Below are 23,053 nucleotides of genomic sequence, written 5' to 3'. Positions count from 1 at the left end.
GTTGGGAGGAGTGATGGGTGGGGATGGGCCCTCCCTGGGCTCTTGAGCATCTACTTCCTCCTTGCTCCCTTCTGGCTGGGAAAGGAGCAGGCAAACAGTGCATGTGCAGTGTGGTGAGGAACCCTTTCAACTCCTGCTTAAAAGGCCAGATTTCCTCTCCCCTGAGCTGTGTTTGAGATTACAGTGGTGGGCTGGAGAGAGAGACATTAAAAGGAGCTGCAAGACAACTGGCAGGTCTGGGACAGATCCGAAGCCTCCCTTCCCAGATTGACTCTGCTCTAGTACCGTAGGGGTGAAAGTGACCCAGTAAGGGCACTCCAGTGCTGCAGAAGTGCTTGGCCGCCTTGGGAACCTGATACCTCTCCGCCTTGAGGGATGCACCACCAGCACCTTTTCTGCATGTATTGCCGCCTTACGCATTTCTCCCCCATGCTTCTGGAAGGGGATGGCTCCTTCTGTTTCTTTCTGCTGCCTCTCCATGGAATTAGTGCTTAGTTTTTCCATTTGGAGTGGGGTAGGGATGAGATCAGTCTTTCCCATTGCATGCGCACATCCCCTGTACCCTCATGCTCTGAAATTGAATGCATAGTGAGAAATAAAGGGCTTTTCATAACTTCATTATGTTGATTTCACTCCCCAGTTTCTTATTTTCTCTTCTCTTCCCCCATCTCCATCTCACCTCAGCAGCAGAAGCAAATTCGGACCGGAATTGGCTCGGGGCACATGTAGATGTTAAGTAGTTAACCAGGAACTCTAACCTACTGCAGACCATTAAGAGGGTGGATGAATATTGCAAACAGCTGAGTTGAAGATCAGCCAGGGAACATATCCTATTCAGTCTCCTTCGGGACTACAACATATCCCTGGACCAAAGCCATTGTGAGAGGGGGAAAATATTAAAAAACGTGATTTTGCAGAAATGAACTGGTTCCTGGCAAATATTATGCAAACATCTGAACAGTGCACGTGCAGGATAGAAATACAATAGCATTGTCAGGGGAAAAACTGCATCCCCTTCTTTTCACATCTAAGATATCAATAGTACTGACTTGACCAGCCAGAAATAAAAAGAACAGAGTAGATTATTGTTACTCATGCTGCTGGAAAGGATACTTCATATTTACATAATACAAGGATTTAAAGCTCTTTACAAATGTTTGTCTCCCCTGTGAGGTAGATTTATTGAATAAATGGAGAATATTAAGTGACTGGTTCAAGGTCGCACAGCAAATCAGTAAAGAGCCAGGATTAGAACACAGTACTCATTGATTCTCTGTTCTCTGCTCTACCCTCTTAAAAAAACACCACCACTCCTCCTCCAACATTCAGCTAAAGATATGGTGAAGACAGTGCTGGTCAGTGCTAGGCTCTTCACAGCTCTTCCTAATTTCTCTCATAAATAACCCATTAAATCCACAGAAGTGCTTGAATATTATGGGGACAGGCACTGTCGAAAACCCTAAAACAGACAGGCAGATGTGTGGATAGAAAAGATATATCGACATTCCTATGAGGTGGTCCTTCCAATCCTTTTCAACCATTTGAAATGGAATAATATGCTCCAGTCATTGCCCCACTATTTCAAACAGAATATACTTGTAAATACTGTACCACTAAGGATCTTAAGAGCTTATTTCAAACTGTACAGGAAAGGAGAGGGCTGTAAGATAGCCTACACCGTATTTCATCATTAAGGAGTCTGCTGTCAAAGTACCTGAGAATATCTTTAGGTTTAACAACAAACCTCTTGTTTATCATTTATAAACCATGTTTATCATTCAGACTAAAAGCTGTTGTTTTATTGCCAAAACCTCTTTCTGTGTTGTATATCCTGAGTTGTGTATCTCCAGGATGTTGGTAACTGGAGCTTCTGTGTACAGCGAGAGAGAAAATGATCCAATCGTGCAGAAGAACATGAGAGCAAATTATATAGCATGTGCTCCACAGAGCTCCTCTGTCCTGAGGCATAGCTCAATGTTACCCATTCAAGGCTGGTGATGACCAAAAGTGGGCAGGCAAAACTGGTGTGTAAAGGGACAGTATATATTAGCAGGTAATGCTGCTTCTGTCTCTGGCTCATTACAGGTTAGAAATTGGTTACTCTGAGGAGTCTCCCCTTGTATATGCTCTCCTTCTATAACAGGCGAGGAAAAGAACAGAGACTAGGGCAAATTAGAGCTACAGTCTTATAGATCTTAGGTGACCAGCATTTTGAGCTCTGGCCTCTTATGAACCCTGCTAAACCAGAAGATCCAGAAAGGCATCTAGCTTTGTGTCCTTAGGGGTCAGTACAGATTATGAAAAGAATGCAAATACATATGAGCTTTATTGAGCTGGGTTCTGTTTCCGCTGCCTTTAGTGGGGGCATGACTGAGCCTTGTATGCTATAAAATGATCACAGAGGGGTATATCTTGTTCTCACTTCTGTGAGTGTAAATCCGGAGTAACTCCACTGAAGTCACTAGAAATACTCCCGATTTACATATTGTAAGTCAGAGTAGAATTTGGCTGAGACCATCTCCATAGGATTTGAATGTTGTGGTGGTTTGATTTTAAATAAGCCCAAAGCCTCTTACAACATCAGATTAAAAAAAGTATGTGCCATTAAATAACAGTGTTCACCCTTTCAATGGTAGTTTTTATTTAAAAAAAGAGAATGTTGGAGAACACTCCTGCTCCATCTCCCACGTTAGCCCTCCCCAGAACTAGTGTGTGTTAAGATGTCATCTGGGATCTGTGTGTGTGTGTATATGTATATGTATATGTGTGTATATATATATATGTATATATATATATATATATATATATATATATATATATATATATATATATATATATATATATAAAAAAAGAGCTATTGTAACACAAGACTATATGTAGTTTTTCTTTTTAAGGCAGAGTTTCCTTTAACACTCTAGATACTCTAGGTCCTTAAGGAAACTGTGGAAACTGTGTATGTGCAGAACTTGGGTAGGTCATTGTTTTATCATGCAGAACTTTCCTTTTATTCCTAGAGCAAAGGGTCTGTTTCCTGACCTATGGCTGGTTGGGTCACAAGAGACCCCCTTGGGACTGCCACCTGATGTGCTGAGACTACCTCTGAGCCTGTTTTCCTTGGCATCTTGGGACTTCTGTACTCTGCCTTGTTGAGCCAGACACGCTAGCCTGCTGCAAACACAGACCCAGGTCTGAACCATGTTCCCCAAAAGCTGCAGGCTTATCTGAAAGCAGCTTAAGAAGTGCTCCTGTCTCTAGCAACCAGATACCCAGTTCCCAATGGGATCCAAACCCCAATTAAATCTGTTTTACTCTGTAGAAAGCTTATACAGGATAAACTCATAAATTGTTTGCTCTCTATAACACTGATAGAGAGAGATGCACAGCTGTTTGCTCCCACAGGTATTAATACTTGCTCTGGGTTAATTAATAAGCAAAAAGTGATTTTATTAAATATAAAAAGTCGGATTTAAGTGGTTCCAAGTTATAACAGAAAGAACAAAGTAAATTACCAAGCAAAATAAAACAAAAACATGCAAGTCTAAGCCTAACACTGTAAGAAACTGATTACAGATGAAACCTCATCCTCAAAGATGTTCCCATAAGCTTCTTTCACAGACTAGACTCCTTTCTAGTCTGGGCCCAGACCTTTCCCCTGGTACAGCCCTTGTTCCAGCTCAAGTGGTAGCTAGGGGATTTCTCATGACTGCCGTCCCCTTTGTTCTGTTCCACCCCCTTATATCTTTTGCACAAGGCGGGAATCCTTTGTCCCTCTTTGGGTTCCCACCCTTCCTTCTAAATGGAAAAGCACCAGGTTAAAAATGGATTCCAGTTCAGGTGACATGATCATATGTCACTGTAAGACTTCATTACCCACTTGCCAGCACACAGGTATACAGGAAGACTTACAAGTAACCAGAGCCATTTACAGCCAATTGTCCTGGTTAATGGGAGCCATCAAGATTCCAAGCCATCATTAATGGCCCACACTTTGCATAATTACAATAGGACCTCCGCGTTATATTTCATATTTCTAGTTTTAGATACAAGAGTGATACATTTATACAAATTGGATGACCACACTCAGTAGACTATAAGCTTTGTAATGATACCTTACCAGAGACCTTTTGCATGAAGCATATTCCAGTTACATTAGAGTCGCACTCATCGGCATATTTTCATAAAATCATATAGAGTGCAATGTCACATGTACCTCCAAGGCTAGACTTTTTCATGGATCTGTCTGTTGTTTTCTTGTTACATTTCAGGCATATCCATAGAGCTGTTGCAGTGCCTCCTTTGTAGGATGTACATAGTAAGAGTTAGAAGCAAGCCTAGTGGTATGCTTTCTATAACTTGCTGGAAATGCCAAGGACTGACAATGGTTGTTTCAGCTTGCACACCAACCAGCCTGTTTCAGACCAGGACGACTGTCAGCATTATTCTGTAATATTACGCCATTAAGTCTATTTTGGTCTTCCTAGTGACTGACAAAAAGACTAGCACTATGATTACAACTTCACTTGGAGCTGGGGGTGTGATTCCCAGCTCGAGTAGACATTCTCATGCTAGTTTAGCTAAAAATACTAGTGTAGCTGTGGTAGCATGGGGAGTAGTGAGTGGTGGCATGGGTTACCTGCCCCATATGCCTACCCATAGGGTCCCGGTGGGTTTGTGCTCAGGGCAGCTAGACCATGCTGCCGCTCGCTGCTGCCCATACTACCATGGCTATGCTAGTACTTTTACCACGCTTGCTTGATGAGAGCTAGTGCAAGTATAACATTCTGCTGGGGGGTACCCAGTGCTGTGAGCCACTGTTACATTCTGCCTTGGCAAGCGTGAGCTAGGCAGGAGATTAGAGACTGTGTCCGCTCCCTGCCACACCGGTCTGTTTTCCTCACCAGTAAACAGCCCGAGGCTCTCCCGCCCCAAACCTTGCTTAGCAGGCAATGATCTTCAAACTCTAGCGCCCATGCTCCACAGAGATGTTTCTTGGCAAGGCACAGCCCACCACAGGACACTCACAGAAGATATTAAGTTTGCTGCTCTTTTTAAAAGAATCAGTGGATTACAGCTTATTAGTAACATGAGTGGTAAACACACCCTTCCCTTCAAACACAGGACTGAGTTGGTTTATAATAAAAATAAACTTGTTTTATTAATACAATGACTTAGGTTAAATGACACCAAGTAGTAGGAACAAAGTTAGAGATGGTTACAAACAAATAAAAGTAAAAATACACTTTCTGATGGCTATGACGTAACTTAACAATCTACAGTCTTTATTCAGGATAGTTTCATCGCTAATCTTCCTTTTCCAGCAGTAGCCGACTGATTCTTAGCCAGGATCACCACAGAGTCCTTGTCTCCTCAGCTGAAGGATGATCTGGAGTCTTTCTGTGTGTCCTTACATATCAAAGTTTGCATTTCATTTCAAGGGTCAAATTGATCCCTTGGGGGTCAGTCTCCTGTCTCTTCCAGGGGATCGACTCCATCCTGATTAAGGTGTCTGTTGGTGTATTCCAGTGTGATGCATCCTGCTGCAATTTTACAATGTAAATGTTCTCTTCCTGCAACCTCCACTATGAATGAACAGCCCATTGAATTTGGCCACACATGGTTTGAGGTGTTGGCCTCTTCCCTTTGTCTTGAAAAGACCTGTTTATCAACTCCCCCTGACATACCTGGTTTAAACACCTTTTAGTCACAGACTTTAAAGCCCTTTAAAGTGAGTGTCCATAATTCCACACGCAGCATTGTCACATACATTTCACAATGATATTACTAACCAGTGTGTCATTTATTTTCAAATAATATTTCAAAAAACACATTGTGTACAAGTACCATTGCAGTAGGGGGTATGGTGTGAACACAGGGGTGCCTAGGTCACAGTGAGTATGTGTACTTGACCTGGGCATCATTCCCCCAGCTCCAAACGTAGCCCTACCCTATGTCTGTATAAATATAAATATAAATTAAATAAATAAAATGGGACAGGCGATAATGTTTGTGTCCAGGCAGGAGGATGGTAGGAAGGAGAGAGATCTGTCCCAGGAGGATGACATCCATGCTATTGGGTTCTAGCATGTACTCCAGCCCTGGGTTGCATCATGTCTTTGTTGTTGTTCCTGTCCTCTAATATGCAGTCTTTTTCCAGGTGGTGTGAAAGGAGGAATGGTACGAGACCATAGCACTTTTCCGGCCATCTTATGGTCTCTAAGTCAGCACCAAAATCCTGATAGTCTTAATGCAGGCTTGCAAGAATAGGGAAAGGGCTCCCTGCATTCTCTCCTCATCCTTGCACATCTCAAGATCAGCCAGAATCTGTCCCAGAGCATTTAAGAAAAAACAAAATAATACCTTCTCAGGAATGCTGCTGTCATCACAATCCACCTGAGTTCTGCTCCATAGCTGGAGATGGCATGCAGGCTGGTTATTTCAGGTTGTTCTGTCAGGAATACTGCATATCCTGTTTTCAACGAGCCATATCACAGCTCTTATGTTTGAATAATGTGACACATCACCCCTGATTTAAAATCCCTAAGAGATTCTAAATTAATTGCCAAGTTTTATTGCTAACTATTGAGTCACCAGCTGCTCTCTGCTTACTCAGCAGAGGTTTTGTCACTACTACTAACTGAGGTCTGAATTGGCCGGCTATCGTCTGAATTGGCCGGCTATCTAGTCTGCCCAAGATATAACCTAAAATCTTTAGGAGGAAGGGCCCATAATAACTACTGCCCACAACTGAGAAACTTGCTTCCTATGTCTGAGTAGTATCCACTTTCTGCATTTAAAACCAAATTAAAGAAATGTCAGTTGTTGCCTTTGATGGCTTTTTAGACCATAACATTTGTAATTGTGTTGTTTATGTAAGAACTTAACTTGCTACTCCAAAATATAAAGCACATAAATGTTGTTCACAATAGCTAACAAAAATAGACTAATCTTCTTCCCACCCCATTAGCTACTTTGACCTCCTGGCAATTTAATCCCACATAGCTGTATGTGGCATGCGCATTTTGTTGTTCACACTGTATCTTATTGTTTCAGTGCATACAGTGCATTGAACGGAAATGTCCATCTTTTCATCTGCCGTGCATCCAAGAGCTTATTAATTTTGCTCTTTGATACATGCCGAAGAACGTTCATTTGATGTTGTTCTCTGTATTTTAAAGGAAAAGCAAAAGCAGACTCATTGCACAATAAAAGGCCAGACACATCTGTTATTCCTTGGCATTGTTTTTTTCCCAGGGAGTGCTGTCCAATATCTCGTCCATTACTGACCTGGGAGGCTTTGATCCAGTTTGGCTCTTCCTTGTGGTAGGAGGAGTCATGTTCATTTTGGGATTTGCAGGATGCATTGGAGCTTTGCGAGAAAATACCTTCCTTCTCAAGTTCGTAAGTAACCTTGGCAATTTCTGGATTCATCAATTACATAAGTTAAACCATGTCCTATGTTGTTGCTTAACTGTGGCGGTCTCGTAAAATGCCTTTGGGGATATTTGACACAAGTGTGTTGTATTTCTCTACTAAGTCAGTTTTTCCCTATCTTTAAACAATGAAGCTATTAAAGAGCTGTAATTCAGATTGCTTATGTTTTTGGGCTTTAACTTGCATGATGCAATCCTGTTAAGAGCCATAATGCGAAGCATATGCCTTTTATAAGGATCCAATCTAATGCGTGGCCTTTCTCTCACTAAAGGAGAGAACCTACTTTAATAGTGTACGTATTGAGCTTTGAAAGCCCATAATGAGATGCCTGTGTAACGTGGGGGGCTGTGAATACTCTAGCAAATGTGGCCCACATGATCGTTGGTGTGGGAATGCAGGACCCATGGTGTTGCTCATGGTACAGAAGAGACAATATTGAGTTATATAGGGGATTATTTATTGAGGTCCTGGGACCCTGTAGATATCCCTGGCTCTGTACAACCCAGACTAATTCAACACAGCCCTGTACTGCTTAATGATGGCACTGCTCAGAGTCTCCCTTGGCCTGGACTATTAGTCATGAAAGGGACTGCAGGCAGGTCCCAGCAGCCAATGCGCCATCTTGAGCTGAGCAGCCTGGTTTGTCTGTCTTTTGGAAACCACGCTCCCTGTGGGGCATATCTTCAAGTTAAAGATGTGTGACTGCAGGCTAGTCTGTTTTACACAAGTTTAGTGTGATCCCCATTCATCCTTTTGGCTCCTGGCAAGCTGTCGTCCAATCTACGCCATCATCACCATAAACTGTTAAAGGTACATGAAAAAGCTTCCTGCTAAACAACTACTTCCCAGTGCCATGTTTGGCTCCCGGGTTGGAAGTGCTGTATAGAGGGAGGAGGTGGTTTTTAATTACTGTTCTCAAGGCCTTTCTATAAAGTAGCCTGAGCTAGTTCCAATTTACTTGTGTGTTGCTAGAAAATAAAAGTAACTTTCTTGTTCCTTCCTTCCTTTGCTTCTCTGAACTCCTCTAAAATGAACACATCTGCCGATAGCTTCCTAGTCAGTAGCTGCAGGAAAAATTAAAAATGCATTTGAATGAACAAAAAAAAAAAAATACTAAAATGAGAATCACAGGCACAGTTGCAAAATGGAGAGAGTTGTAATATATCCAGATCATGTGGAATTTTTTAAACTCCAGAGAAAGTGGCATGTCATTAGTAATGCCTTTGGCATTCACTGCATTTGCATTTGCATTAATTGTAATGAACTTACTTGGTTTTAATGTGATTATAATGAGTAATTCCACAGACATTCCTTTGTAACTTAGTCATTAATTAATTTCTGCTGTTACCAGTGTTTGCTTTAAATGCTTCCTTAGGCCAAACTATACAGACCTAGGTGCCAGTAGATTGATTTCTGCACCTAATTTTTGGCACCCAAAGAAGTGAACTGATTTTCAGTGGTACCATTGGCTGCTCAACACCTTTGAAAATGTAGGTACCTAAATATGGATTTATTATCATATTATCAGAGGGGAGGGCCTAAGGGAGTCCCATTTACATTCACACCTAACTGCCTTGGGTCCTTTTTAAAATCCTGGCTGAGGTGTCCAACTTTTGGCACCCAACTTTGAAAATGTTGATCTTTAAGGGCCAGACAGAACTGTACTATCAGCTGGTTATGAATAACGTTTTTAAAATAGTTTCCTGTGGGTAGGAGTATATTGAGCATGTGTTAATAAGCCTGCTGAAACTGACAAAACATCCAGTTTCAGGTAATTCAAATTCTGATTATTTGTAAGCCTTGGAAAATAAGCCTTTAGCCACAGAGGTAAAATAGTCCTTTCCTTCTAACTTTTTTTTTCTCTTCTTCCTCATAGTTTTCTGTATTCCTGGGAATTATTTTCTTCCTGGAGCTCACTGCTGGTGTTCTGGCATTTGTTTTCAAAGACTGGATCAAAGACCAGCTGTATTTCTTTATAAACAATAACATCAGAGCATACAGAGATGACATTGATTTGCAAAACCTTATAGACTTCACACAGGAATATGTAAGTTGGACTCCTTCACTTTAAAACAAAGTTCACACTTTAAAGGAAGACTTTTTCTACTTTTACTTCTCGTCTGTTGGCTTTTGCAAGGAGCCACAAAAATGCTCTAGGATAGAATGCTTCGCACATATATGTAGCAATTACTTAGTGGCACTTTTATAGACACATCTGAATCCTCACAACAGACACATTTGAGGTCAGGCTAGTTATTAACCCCATTTTATAGATGGGAGAAGTGAAGTAAAAGGCTAGGTGAATTGTCTAAAAGTCACTGAGGAAGTCTGTGGTAGATCCAGAATTAGAAATCGCAAGTTCCTGACGTCCATTCTTGTGCTCTAGGCCACTAGACCACATAGCTTTCCTAACAAGAAGTTTCTGAAGACTTCTCCATTGTTCATGGAGATTTAAACTATTTCATTACTGTAAGAGTTGCAACTAGAGCTAAGTGATTTTTCAGTTCAGTGGCCGAAATGAAAAACCCAAAAGAAAATTCAGTTAGTTTTGAATGGAAACTGTATTTTTTTTTTCCTGTTTTTTTGTTTTGTTTTTTTGACAAAATGAAAAGCCAAAAAAATTGAGTTCAAATTGAAACAAAACATTTCAAAACAAAATCTCAATTCAAAATGGCATTTTTGGAATTATTGTTTATTGGGGCTGGGGACAGAAACTAGCTGAATTCTATCCAAATTTGCAAATAATTTTGGTGCCCCCAAAATGCATTTTTTGGGCAAACTTACTTTATTCACTGAAAAGATTTTTGCCCATCTCTAGTTGTAGCACCTGTACAATGCTTTTTATTTTATTGAGACTGATTGAAAATACAGTCAGTTCTGTGATGGGACTTGACATCCAGTTAGCAGGGCTAGAATTCTGTGCCACACTTCAGGATGGGAGGAGGAGAATTACTTATCTAAGTGAAACTGCTGGGGAAATTCTAAAGTCTATTGAATGTAATTAGCCTAGTTGGAATTGGGCCACTATTGAAGTTCTCCTCATGAGAAATCTGTAAATGGCTCCTATCTCTCTGCTTTAGAAAGAGTTGGTAAAATTTAGAGTGTGGTGTGTGAGGCGATACAAGATAAGTTAAACCTACATGTATCCACTTACCGACATGCAAGAGAATCAAAGTGGGTGTAAGTTACACACCAAGGAGCTGTCTGAAGAAGTAAACGAAGCAGGGAATGGCCTATGCTGAGCACCCCATTCTTATGCTCTTTAGCTCTTTCTTGCTACACTCCTCTCTCCTGGCACTTCAACTTATGAGCCTGCATCCTTACACATCACCTTTGAATTTGGCCCTGTGTGTCTAAGGGCCTGAGTGCTAGCTGACTGCCATCCAAGGGATATCCACCCACCAAAATGAATTCATTTATGTTCATGTTTGAATAGGTCATAATTTTGTTTTTTCCCCTCGAGAGAGTGAATAAGTGACGGGATGCGCAGAGCCTTACACATTGTGTTGGATCTGACCTAGCTTGGTGGTGGCCACAAATCTTTGTCTGGTGCGAAATGAAAGGGTCTCAGTGCAATTTCTAGTGAGCGGGTGTCCACGTAATAAAAACTGCCATCATAACTGGATTCCTTGTTAGCAAGCAATCTCCGCAGAGATACCGAAGGTGAACTGAGCATGGAAACCAAACTGCCTTCTCAGCCCTAGAGGAGGTAACAGCTGAAGGCCCTGTGGAGGAAGCTCGCTCTGCTGCTGTACGTGCTGTGCCATATATATGAAAGAGGGACGTTGACTGGCACTGTCAAACACTTTTTATACATGCTCAGTTCAATTTAAAATTAATATAGATTAACACTGGACCAGATCCTCAACCGGTGTAAATCAAAGCCGCTCTGTTGGCTTCCAGTGGAGACATGTCCACATACAGCAGCTGATTGTCTGGCTCATTGGTGTATCGTACTGAAGATTTAGTTACTTGAGACATTTGGCCCTTAGTGGGTGGGTTCTGTCCGCATACAATCCTTAACAGGGAGTTATTGTAACAGTAATTTAAGAACCACTTTCCAGGGTGGGACTGGGAGTGAATTTTGATTTTTCTTCATTGCCAGATACCCTCTAATCTCCCCGTGTGTGGTGTTGGTGCTGATATTCATTCACGTGCAGAGTCAGAGTGTTCTCATTCTTGTGTGTTTGCTCTAGTGGCAGTGCTGTGGCGCCTTCGGAGCTGATGACTGGAACCTCAATATTTACTTCAATTGCACGGATTCCAACGCGAGTCGAGAGCGCTGTGGCGTGCCGTTTTCATGCTGTACTAAAGATCCTGCCGTGAGTGCGTTGCCAAAAGGGTGGTGTGGTTCTTCTGCTCCTGACTTAAATCACTGCCACACGATATGGTGTCTTCTGTTAGGGGTTGTGTGTGTGTGAGAGAGAGAGATGTCTGTTTATTTTAGCCCTTGCTTTTCCTGTCCACTTCAAGGTTTAACTAGCAGCTCAACCTTGTGCAGTCAACATCAGTTTGATCTCCAATCCTGAGAGATGACTTCATAAGTCTCCATCTTAGGCTTTGTACTTGCTGTTTTTCATTTGAATGAGGAAATCACTGTCTTGGCTGGGTGCATGTGTTGTTTTTAGCACAGCTAAGGGCCATAGCCTGGCCTTGGTTAGATGATGGTTGCTTTCAGTTTAGTACCAGGCTGTTTCACCCCCATCTCTATTCCCGGAGGCTCTAAGGCTGAACACTTAGAAGAAGAAATAATATTTTTTAACAGACATGTCTGTTGGTTATTATTTTCTTTACTTACCTTTCATGTTGTGGTAGGCCACCACGAGGTTGGGTCCCAGTGTGCTAGGCGAATCTAGAATACATTACAGTCAAAGCCTCAAAGAACTTAGATGTGTTATACTTTTGAATTTGAGACAGGATTGGAAATCCTTCTTCTCTCTCTTCCCTCACAGATTTGTTGTGTGACTGACTTTGCTTTAACGATAACAACTAGGCCTGTGTGCTGGGTGGTGGGCACCTTTATCATGCAGTCAGCTGAAGTGAAGATGATCTGTTTGAGGGAGATGCTTGTTTAATGAAGTTTCGAAGCATTTTATGATGGATACAATTCCATGTTGTCGCTTCACTTATAATGCGCAAACAAGCTCAGGGTGCATTTTTACCTGTGAGATATGATCGATAATATGGGAGATAGGTTACTGACTGTGCAGGATTTGGTATAGGGATACATTAGTGCACCTATAGATTATTTTGTGACTAATGTTACACATTATGTAGTCTTTCTGTTGATTAAAAACCAACCTACCAGTTCTAGTGTCATCTAGTTTGTCAGTAGTGGCTTTCTTTCCCTGTTGAGTGAATTTTACTTCCTCACTTTGAGTACTGTAGCGTTGCCTGAAGCTAGGCAGGGGCCCATAGGTCCCACAGAAGCTTCCCGCTCCTGCTAATCCATCTCAGACTTCACTTTGCAACATCATTTGCTATTCTTGTCCTCCTCCTCTCCTGAGAGGTGACTGCCATTTGCACAACGCTGTCCTAGTTGCTCTGTGATGTGAACAAGCATTCACAATAATCTGAAGCCACCATCCAACCAGTCACCTTATTTTTTGAACATATTCAAGCAAACTGGAAAATAGATTATGCAAATGTGTTACATGACTGCTTGTCATAACCCAGTTTTTAAAATATACTTGTTAGAAAACAAAACCAACAATATCCCTATAAATACCTAATCCATGCAAAAATTGTCCCAACATCTTTGTGTGTGTGTGGGGAGGGGAGGAGGGCATCTGGGGAAGATGTACAATAACTGTAGAATTAAAAAATAAATTTCAGCCCTGTTCACTGTAAAGAAGCAGCACGATTGATCAGTGAAATAACTGATCTCTCCATTCCATAGATTGTGTCCACAAGTGTTCAGAGTCATCTTGTAACAAAGCTAGAAGTCCTGCAGTTGTAGCAGGATGCCCAGGTTTAAGACCTCCGATATCGCCCCTTTCCAGACACAAGCCACTGTGTGATGTGCTCTGTTTTTTGGATGTCTTGCCAGGTTCCCATAACTTCAGGAAGCAATCTGTATATCCAGTGTCTCAAAATATGACCAGATCCTAAGGGGAATGCACAGTCAAAGAAATCTTGTAATTTTAGAATGAAAGGTCTACAAATAAAGTCTGTATGATGGGATTCCCCCACACCCCCACCCCTGGATGTGAAACGAGCTCCCATGTATCAGGAATTACCATCCTATGCCATTGTGTTGGATAGGTCTTCTGAACAACCCTAGAAAGTAATAGGAGGTGAATTTATTTCCATATTGTACTTAATTCTTATAAACTCTAATGCTTAATTCCTGCATCGGTCATTCAAGAAGCCCTAGTAAAATGGTGTAATCAACATATACTGAAAAGAATAGGGCAGGGGTTCTCTCTGCTTGCAAATAGGAGTGAAGTGTCATCTCCTGAGGAGGGTCAGTTCCCCAAGTTTTACCTTCCATTGTTTTGCTTGACAATTGCCTTGTGCCTCCAGACTCTTTAAGAAACTTCATGAAGGTCAAGGGAAGCACTGGGGCTGTTTAGACTTACAAGTTACAAGTTAAAAGTAATCTGCAAGAGTTACAAGTAATCTGCAGGACTGAATGAATCCCAAGTTTAGGTGGCGAAGGTCCCACTTAAGCAGGGCAGAAGGCATTCAGAGCCGGAAGGAGGTTACAATCCACCCGTGTCAAATTCTCTTGATGCTTTCTCCTCTGTTGAAAGTACACTGCGATGCATTGTTCTCTCATACAACAGTTACCGGGGTCGGGAGAGCAATTCTCCATCCCCCGCAGGGTGAGAATCACTTGCACCTTGGGTGGGGAAAGCTCAGCCCCAGGGATCTCACTGCATCTGAGGAAACTGGTGACTTCATTGAATGGTGCCTTCAACAAACTAGAAAATACCAAGAGGCATAATTTACTGGTTGGGGGCCAGGGTGAGATTATTATTTTTATTTTTTTAAATGTGCTGGATGCCTCCCCTGCTGGGACCTATAACTGGCCTTAGCTGAGTTTCCAGGTTAGCTTAGCAGATCACCTTTCCGCACATCATTGTTGTAGGGAGAGGGAGTGTTTCCTTAGCTCTGTCTCTGGGTGCCATCTGGGCTGACTCGGAGGACTGAACTGGAGGTTTCAGAGTCAAAAGCATGAATCTGTACAGCTGGAGCTGCAGAGCCAGGCTGTGTACCTGGGAGCTATAACAGACCCATATCCTCTGTGGATTGGGCACAGAATGGGAAATGTAATGTGTGCTGAGTGGGTTACACCTACAGCAAGCTGGGGAGGCTGCCACTGGGCCTCCTGAGGGTCTCACTACTAAATGTTCCTTCTCGTTCCTGGTAGTGGCAGTCATGATTGGGTTTTGGTATTGAGAAACCTGTGGCTGCATTCCAGAGGTGACACTGGCGGTAGAGAGTCCCAGAATGGCTGCTGCATTGTAAGCTTTCTTATTAGGGTGATGTTTTTCTTCAGATTAACTTACTAAAGGGCTAGAGTGTGTGCAGCGATTGGGTTGCGTGGGATGGGGCAGGCTTTGCTCCGTGGGTGGTGGTCTCCTCATTGCGCCAGAAGATCTGTGTACGTGGAGTCAAGACAGACTCAGAAAAATAGGCTAGATGTGGTGCCCTGGGATACTACTCACTGAGAAATGCCCTTTGGAATAGTTTGTACTCCCTTCTGTGCATTCCAGAGCTCTAAAGTGAGGGACAGTACAGTAGGAGAATAGCAAGTGACTCCTCCTGGGTATCATAACCTCCTGTGAAAGGGGTAGGTGACAGAAAAACACAGCTTCTCTCTCTCCTCTTCCCCTTGCCTTTGAGGGAGAAGCACAACCTGTGTCCTGGGCTTAAAAATAGTTTTGTAGAGCAAACAAGTTTCCTTTGGAATGGACCAGATTGTGCCAAGTGACAGGTATTTTCACACACAGTCACCCCTCCTCCCAAAGTGACTTCACTTCATCACCTATTCACATGGCCCACGATGAATTCTGAACTAAACTCGCCCTATCCTTGGTGTATTTTTCAGGGACAAAGCATGAACATTTCTTGCAGGAAGTTATTTTATTTAAATAGAAGGCTTGTTCCCCAGTTCCTCCTTTCCTCTCCATAGAATGTCTGTGTCTGGGATGTGGGGTTTATCACAGGCTGAGGGGAGAAAATATTGTGGGAGTCCATCATTACTGGAAGCACTTCTCCTCACTGTCTTTCTTTTTTTCTCCCTTAGGAGGATGTCATTAACACTCAGTGTGGCTACGATGCCAGGCAAAAACCTGTAAGTGGGGGGGTTTTTTTAGGTTTTTTTTTTTTTTTTTTTTTTTAAATCAGACCTGATTTTGTAAGGATCTGAGTAACTTTGGGGAAGCAGGTTATAGAATTGGAGATGAAGGTTGAGCTAATTATGTGTGTTTTCATCCCTCTTCTCCTTTGCAGGAGGTTGACCAGCAGATTGTTATCTACACTAAAGGATGTGTCCCCCAGTTTGAGAAATGGCTGCAGGACAATCTTACTATAGTTGCTGGCATCTTCATTGGGATTGCGTTGTTGCAGGTAAAGCACACATTCCTCAGAAGGAAGTTACAGAGATAAAAAGCAGAACAGGGAAACACTCAACAAGAGAACTGGAAATGAGGCTGTTCCATTGTTTAATAACCTTGAATTAGTGGTTTTCAATAAGAGCTAACTGGTGAGTTAATAGCTGAGGCTTCATTGTGTTAAAGGATATTTTAAGTTTATCCACAGAGGGATGTTTGTCCAACTGCCCTCAACCCAACTCTGTACTTCGTCAGATTTGGGGTGGGCATAGGGTTGCTAACCCTCCAGGATTGTCCTGGAATCTCCAGGAATTAAAGATTAATCTTTAATTAAACATTGTCATGTGATGAAACCTCCAGGAGTATGTCCAATGAAAATTGGCAACCTTAGGTGAGGGCAGAGAGGGTGGGTTTGGGGTGGATTTCAAAGATTGTAGGGTGGTCTTATTTCTGACCTTATCTAGACAAGCTGCCAAAAACATCACTTTTTAAATTGCTAGTGGGAAGAAATTCTAGTACAGTCTCTGACTTCAGATTAAAGGCACGCTGTTGATTTGGAAGCCAGTCAGTTTCAGACAAAAAATGAATTTAAAGGAGTTTCAGTTTTTACATTTGCTCCTATGCCCCCTCTGCCAACTTCTATAATGTTTTTACAATTGCATTTCTCAAATTTCTTTCTCCTGTTGCTTTGTCAAAGTTCCACACCACCCAGGGAAACTGTACCCAAAGGACTGTCAAGTGCACCCAGTAAATGAACTGTCGTCTTTTTCCAGATATTCGGGATATGCTTAGCCCAGAATTTGGTTAGTGACATTGAGGCTGTCAGAGCCAGCTGGTAAAACTGCTGAAATAACCGCCACAAGACACTGGACAACTGAAAACCTCCAAAATCTCCAGTGTGTCACTCCGACACCAAGCTGTATGGACATGGGTGACAGGGAAGCCTTCTCTCCCAAGCGGTCTCAAGTCTACGCTGCTGGTACTGCAGTGAACCCTTGCTTCTTGGGGTTGGCTAATGGGTGGGCTGTTTAAAATCTGCGCTCACTGACAGTTTTTTTTTTTTTTTTTAAATCACCAACAAGCTGTTGAGCCATGAATCTCTACTGTATCCTTGCTTCTGAATAACAGGTGGACACTCTCTTTTTTTAATTGGTGTGTGTCAATGGGACAGAGTTGCATTGTGGTGTGTGGATATGCTGTTTATTCTCCATGTCATGAGCTCTTTGATAGCCAAATGTTCCTGAGAAGGTTTCTTTCTTCAGTACATGCTGAAGGAACCATCTTCTTGTTTTTCACAGCTAAACATAGCTGCAGATCTTTCTGAAACTAAATCCATCAAACAGGAAACAACTTTCCACTCATCAATTGTACGTTTCAAGAAATTGTTTTAAAAACTAGGAAAAACTTTTATACAAGCGCTTCCAGACTTTGTCTGTAATAATCTGTGGTTGGAATCAGCAAGATCGAAGGGATAATTATCTAAATTTTCCAGCATCTTTCTCCAAGCAAGCATGAGGTTTGGGGGGCTCAGGTGTATAATGTTAAAAAGAGAATGAAATATATGTTAACTTAAAAAAAAAAAAAAAAAGTCATGAAGTACGTACCCAAATACCCTGGCTATATCCATTGATTCTTTGGAATTTGGCATAACCTGATGTATTTGGGGCTGTCACTAATATTAATGCTTTGTTATAATTGTACAAAATTTCTTTTAAGGTGGTTCCTTGATCCTTTTGTAGCTGAAGTTTTGATTTTCATTCTTTTGTTCGTTCTTTCATTCTGACCTGCATGAGCTATGGAATTAGAATCGGAGAGACTTTTTTTTAAATCCCTGCATGTGTTTCAGTAGGCTTCTAATCCAAATTTACTTATTTATTGGTCGATGCACTTGATTATGGAATGTTCCTATCCCCTTGGCTTGGAAGGGGGAAAGGAGGACAGCTTTGCTATAGTAAATGCTTCCCGAGAGTCAGCAGTTTTTTTCATTTGCTTATCTGTATGTGTTTCCCATCCTGCCTCACTTTGTCTGAATACAACAAAATGCTTTCTTGAACCAATAGAATAAAAGGATATTTTTAACTAAGAAAAGTGTATTGGGACCAACAGCGAGACTTTTGGTCCTTTGGAAATGGAAGAAGCGGTAGAGTTTGGACTATAGCACAAGTATTGGAAGGGAAGGTAGATCAAACTCCAGCTAGATGTCTGTGATCAGCTTTTATTTCAGTAATGGTGTGATCGTGCACCTGATGTTAACTTGGGTAGCCAGGGCACTTCATATACATTTAGCTTGTTTTATGGCCCTGCATAATGTCTGTGGGCCCAATCGTGCCGGAGCTGACTGCCCTCATCTCTTGCTTCCCTCAAGAAGTAGTTGCGGGTGCTGGGCATCTATCAGGAGGTGTGTTAGCACCATTCAGGACTGGCCCAATGTGTCCCCTAAGATGAATAAGTTAAGAGCAGAAAAAGTGAACACACTTGGATGCCATTTTCTTTCAAATCAGTATACTAACCTCCCTTGTGAGAGATGCAATACACGAGTGTATATACACTTACACACGCTTTTTCTGCATTCTGGTTGTGTGGAGACAACCTGCATTTCTGCCCACAAAGGCTGGCAATATGCACCATTATTCAATGGCTTGGAAGAGCTGAGCAGTGCAATTGCACTCTTGTCTTTTATTTGGTGTTACCTCAATCTCCAGTGAGCTCCACCTGGCCTGTAGCCGGCAGCATCCACACCCTTTGGCGTGTGCAGTTAAAGACCAACGGCAACTTCAAAGGACTTTTTTAAACTTTGAAAGTGTTTATAATACATTATCCTTAATAAAGGTGGTTCAATCTCATCAGAGTGTTACGTTTTTCTTTGCCACTCCTCTTAACTTGGGGAGCTATTGTTCATTTCCCCTCAAGGGAGCACGATATTTTGCCTGATGGCAACAGAATGGAAAGCTTATTGAGCTAAAGATGCTACCACTTTGTTTTGTAGAATGGTGCGGTGTGGAGAGATCAGAGAAGCAGCATTCAGGAAATACACCCCTCTCGCCCTACCGAGAGCATTGATTACGAACCAGCGCTTTGATTTTAAAAGTCCACATTACAGAATCTTGGTTGCCATTGATCTTTAATGCTGCTGCTGCTTCTGCTGCTATAGGCTTCTGAAGACAACTTCCATTCTTCTACTTGAATTTCCACAGTCGTACTGTAATTGACTTTTGTCTTCTCCTGCCGGTTCTCGTAGTTTCCTTCTCCTATTGCAAAGTCAGAGTTCTGGGAAATGCCAGCAGCAGATATTGTGCTGATAGGAAGGGAATTGCTCTTCAGAAGGGGGAGGCTTTGTTCTCGTGACTTTCAGGTGCATATGCAGAAAATATACAAAGCTTCCTCTAGATCCCTGAGTGACTGCTGTTTTAAGAACCACTAAAGAACAATCTTTATTTTTCTACAACCCTTTGTTGCTGCGAATACTAATCCTGCTGTTTAAGATGGTTTTGTTGTTGTGTTTTCCCTTCCCATTTCTGCAGTCATTTGTGGTCAAGCCACATTGAATGTTCAGAACCAGCTGCCTATGCTGCATGTTCAAAGCCCACATGTGTATGCAGGGAATGTGTAATAGTGGCTACAGCTACACTCTGAGATTGGGGTGTGAATGTGATATCCCTGCTTGTGCACATGTGCTTGTGCGATCGTCCAGTTAGCGTGACTATAAACAGCAGCGTAGCTGGAATAGCACAGGTGACAGCTACTGCAGCAACGCTGGTATTTCTACTCCTTCTAGCTGGATGATAGCTAGTGCAAGCATGTCTACATGATCGGGGAATCCCCTCCCCCCCCCGCCCCCCCCAGCTTTCAGTGGAGACATAGCCTAAGAGTGCCCACTTCCACGTGGAATTTAGGAGGGCAGTTTGGAAAACCATGCGAGGCCTTGGCACCTGATCTATTTGGCACAGAACTGACCAAATGGCAAACCATATTTCTCCTGAAAAGTTCCATTAAAACTTCAGGTGGGTCACAAACAGACCATGGATGCTGGCAAAATAGGCTTAACTTCCAGCAGGGTCTTGTTAAAGCAATAAGATACAGTAGGTATTATATTTCTGGGCAATTTCTAGTATGCCTGAGGTGGTAGTATTAGGTGCAAGTCTGAGGGCCATTTTAACCAGCCACAAAGTGCAGTAGCTGCTCCAGAATACGTTGCCAGTCAGCGTTCTGGTAGCCTCTTACGGAGTGAAATGTTTGCATGTGCGAGGTGTTATGTGCATGGCTATGGCATTAGCTGACAGCTGGTCTGAAAGCTTCAGCTGTGTCCAGAGTTCTAAAGCCATTTCAGAGTTCAGATACACACACTCACTCTGGCTGATCTAACCTCTAACCATTCTGCCCAGATTCTTAGACCCTTTTGTTGTTGGAACACCCTCTTTTAAAAAATAATAATTTGCGATGTCTTACATGACCAAATTTCTGTGTTTCAGCCTGCACTTTTCTCTTGTTGGTTTGAGACTCATAATATCGACTGTGGCTCTTGGAGTTTGAAGTGGTGGAGATTGTTGCTTACATGTTCTCTGTCCTCTAAACCTTCACCTTCTCCTCCTTTCCTTTCCTTTCCTTTCGTTTCCGAGAGATGCTAATTGTAGTGAATCAGGAAACAGAACCTGGTTTGGTAGGTTCTGGTGTGTAAATACTATTTGAAATGTAAATAGTAGCATGCAAATGAAATGGTTCTTGCACATGGCTGCTATTCATCGTAAATATGTATTTATACTCATGACAGATATACAATGTGAGGGTTTGCTGATCAAAATTAAGGAGAATGGTCACTTAAGCTTTACATATCAATTGGTTTGAGACAGAAATGCTTTAATTGCCTGCCATCTAGTGTCTGCCATGTAGAACTACAGCTGTCCTGTGTGTTGTGAAGGTGGAGCAGGTTTCCATTTTTGCTTTGGGTAGTTGAGGAACCGTCTCCCTGTGCTGCCTGCTTAGGATCTGAAAAGGTATTGACTGTAAAATCTAGGGGTGAAATTCAACCCTGGCTGAACTCACGGGGAGTTGACACCCCTCATGCCAGGACTAAATTTGGTGCTCGGTCTTGACTTGGCGTGGTCCTAAAATGAACCTGCGTTTTCACTTCTTCAGAAATGTCCTGGATAGACAGTTACCAAAGACAAATAAGAGAGCCTCTGAATGCAAACGTTGGGGTCCATTCTCCCTCCTTGCTAGGCGTATACTTTTTTGGAGTAATGCTAATGACACATCCAATTCATATTGCATTGAAAGGAGAATTGATCCTCATCTGTTTAAGGCACAATCCAGGTTCCCAACCCTCGTGTCCTCCTTTTTGTCTGCCAAAATTATTGCAAATGTTAATTCGAGTCTCATTAACCCAGTAGGCTGAAGTTGTCTAAAATAGGCCACTGCTGGTAAGTTTTGTTTCCTAAAAGCCATTTAGCTGCCAACTTTTAATGCTTAGAAAGAAAAGAGTTCACATCTCTAATAATATGCAGTGTAAAAATAGTCATTGTGATTTGTAATATACACCAACCTGGTGATCAACAGTATAGCATCATTAGTCTTTTTTGTTTTGCAATACGAATGTCAGCAACAAGCTCCATCCATGTGTCTCCATATGCATTCTGTGTGCATAGTAGAGATGGGCCTGAACCAAAACCATGATCTGATCATCCCAAGCTTTGGGGAGATTGGGATCTGGACCCAAAATTTGTGACTCAGTCCTGTCTCTGGTATGTAACACCAATCTAGTTCATGGAGAATCTCTCTCCTCAAATCATCATAGGGTACAATGAAGGTTATTCGTTGTATTTACCTTTGTGTAACGTTTCTTTTTATCTGAATGTATTCTCTTGTGTTGCTTTTTTGTTTTTAAATCTGTGAGTTGCAAAATTGATTGTAAAAGCCAATTACACTTATTGATTGAAAGTATTGCTATAACAGAACTGCATGCTGGTAGAGTTTGACTTGAGCTTTAGTTGTCTGTTTTCCAACTGGCCATCTTCAGTCTGGAAGAAATGCCTAGTTCAGGTGCATATGTATTGCTTATATTTGTCATCTTTAGCATTAGAATGTGGTGATTTCAAAGGATGTAACTGGACTATACTTTGGAAGTTAACACAACTTCGTGGTAATTCATTTTAAGCTATTGCAAGTGGTCTTGATCATGCTATTTGTGTTTTTTAATAGGTGCATTTTTAGGAATGTTTTAATACATTAATGATGGACAATAGTTTTAATAGTTGTGCAGTATTCTGTATTTACTTGAAGTAAATCATTTTATATGCAATTTGTTAGATAATTACAATTTTATAAATAAAATTGTGTGAAGTATTACCTGGTGAATGTTTACTTTTCTTTCACTCTAAAGGTACAAATACACTTTTAGCCCCCAAACCTATCTGTCATCACTTGGACATTTCATCCTAAAGTGTACATAGAAGATTATGTTTTCATTCTGCCGGTACAGGCTGTTAAATGAAATAATGGCTGGTGTAAGCAAAGATCATTCAAACACCAGGAACCCCCACATCTACTCTGATGTGAACTGTGGTAGGAAACTGGTAGCTAAATAACTTAGCTGTGTTGAGGGCATGAGTCTGCTTGTTTTACCTATTTCCAACTATGATCTGTTACTCTTCAAATCCCAGAGGACACAATTTAGCACAGCTGTTGGAACTTCAGCCTAATTATTTTAGTGACTTTTAGTGTTCAAAAGTCACTTATCTGGTAGTTCAGAGAGGGGAGAGCATGGAGGGAACCTAATGATTCACCATGACAATTTTGGTAGAGGGCAGGTGGATACCCTGGCCTTTCTGAGGGTAGCAGTTAAGTCTTTAATGCTTCACGGACAACCATACAGAATGGCTCGTTTTCGTGCTAAAATGTAAATGAGTTAAGTTTACAGCTGTGCTAAATTCTTGATTGTTTTCATTGTTCTTCTTGTGAATATTTCCATATAAATTTCAGATTAAAAAAAAAATTTTACGTACAGATTTGTGAAATACTGTCCAGTGCAAAATCCCTAAAATCTATGATCTAATCAAACGCTGCAT

General features: G+C 41.7%; 1 protein-coding gene across 4 annotated transcripts in view; it reads left to right on the top strand.

The window, feature by feature from the left end:
* TSPAN5 (tetraspanin 5) overlaps positions 1-22,334 on the top strand; it is a 114,236-nt gene extending 91,902 nt beyond the window's left edge. For 2 of the 4 annotated variants that reach the window (XM_037896947.2, XM_037896946.2), the window contains exons 3-8: positions 7,252-7,398; positions 9,308-9,478; positions 11,628-11,753; positions 15,686-15,733; positions 15,892-16,008; positions 16,766-22,334. In XM_037896947.2, coding sequence (XP_037752875.1) covers positions 7,252-7,398; positions 9,308-9,478; positions 11,628-11,753; positions 15,686-15,733; positions 15,892-16,008; positions 16,766-16,831 — 675 coding nt within the window. In that variant the 3' untranslated portion in view covers positions 16,832-22,334. Of the gene's footprint in view, positions 1-7,251; positions 7,399-9,307; positions 9,479-11,627; positions 11,754-15,685; positions 15,734-15,891; positions 16,009-16,689 lie in introns of all 4 variants that reach the window. The other 2 variants (XM_043545204.1, XM_037896948.2) reach the window with 2 other exon arrangements.
* Positions 22,335-23,053: the final 719 nt, after the last annotated feature.

This window comes from Chelonia mydas, chromosome 4 (genome assembly GCF_015237465.2).
Source record: "Chelonia mydas isolate rCheMyd1 chromosome 4, rCheMyd1.pri.v2, whole genome shotgun sequence".
In the NCBI taxonomy this organism is placed as follows: Eukaryota; Metazoa; Chordata; order Testudines; family Cheloniidae; genus Chelonia; species Chelonia mydas.
The sequence above is the reverse complement of the archived record's forward strand: the minus strand, read 5'-3'. Positions and strand labels throughout refer to the sequence as shown.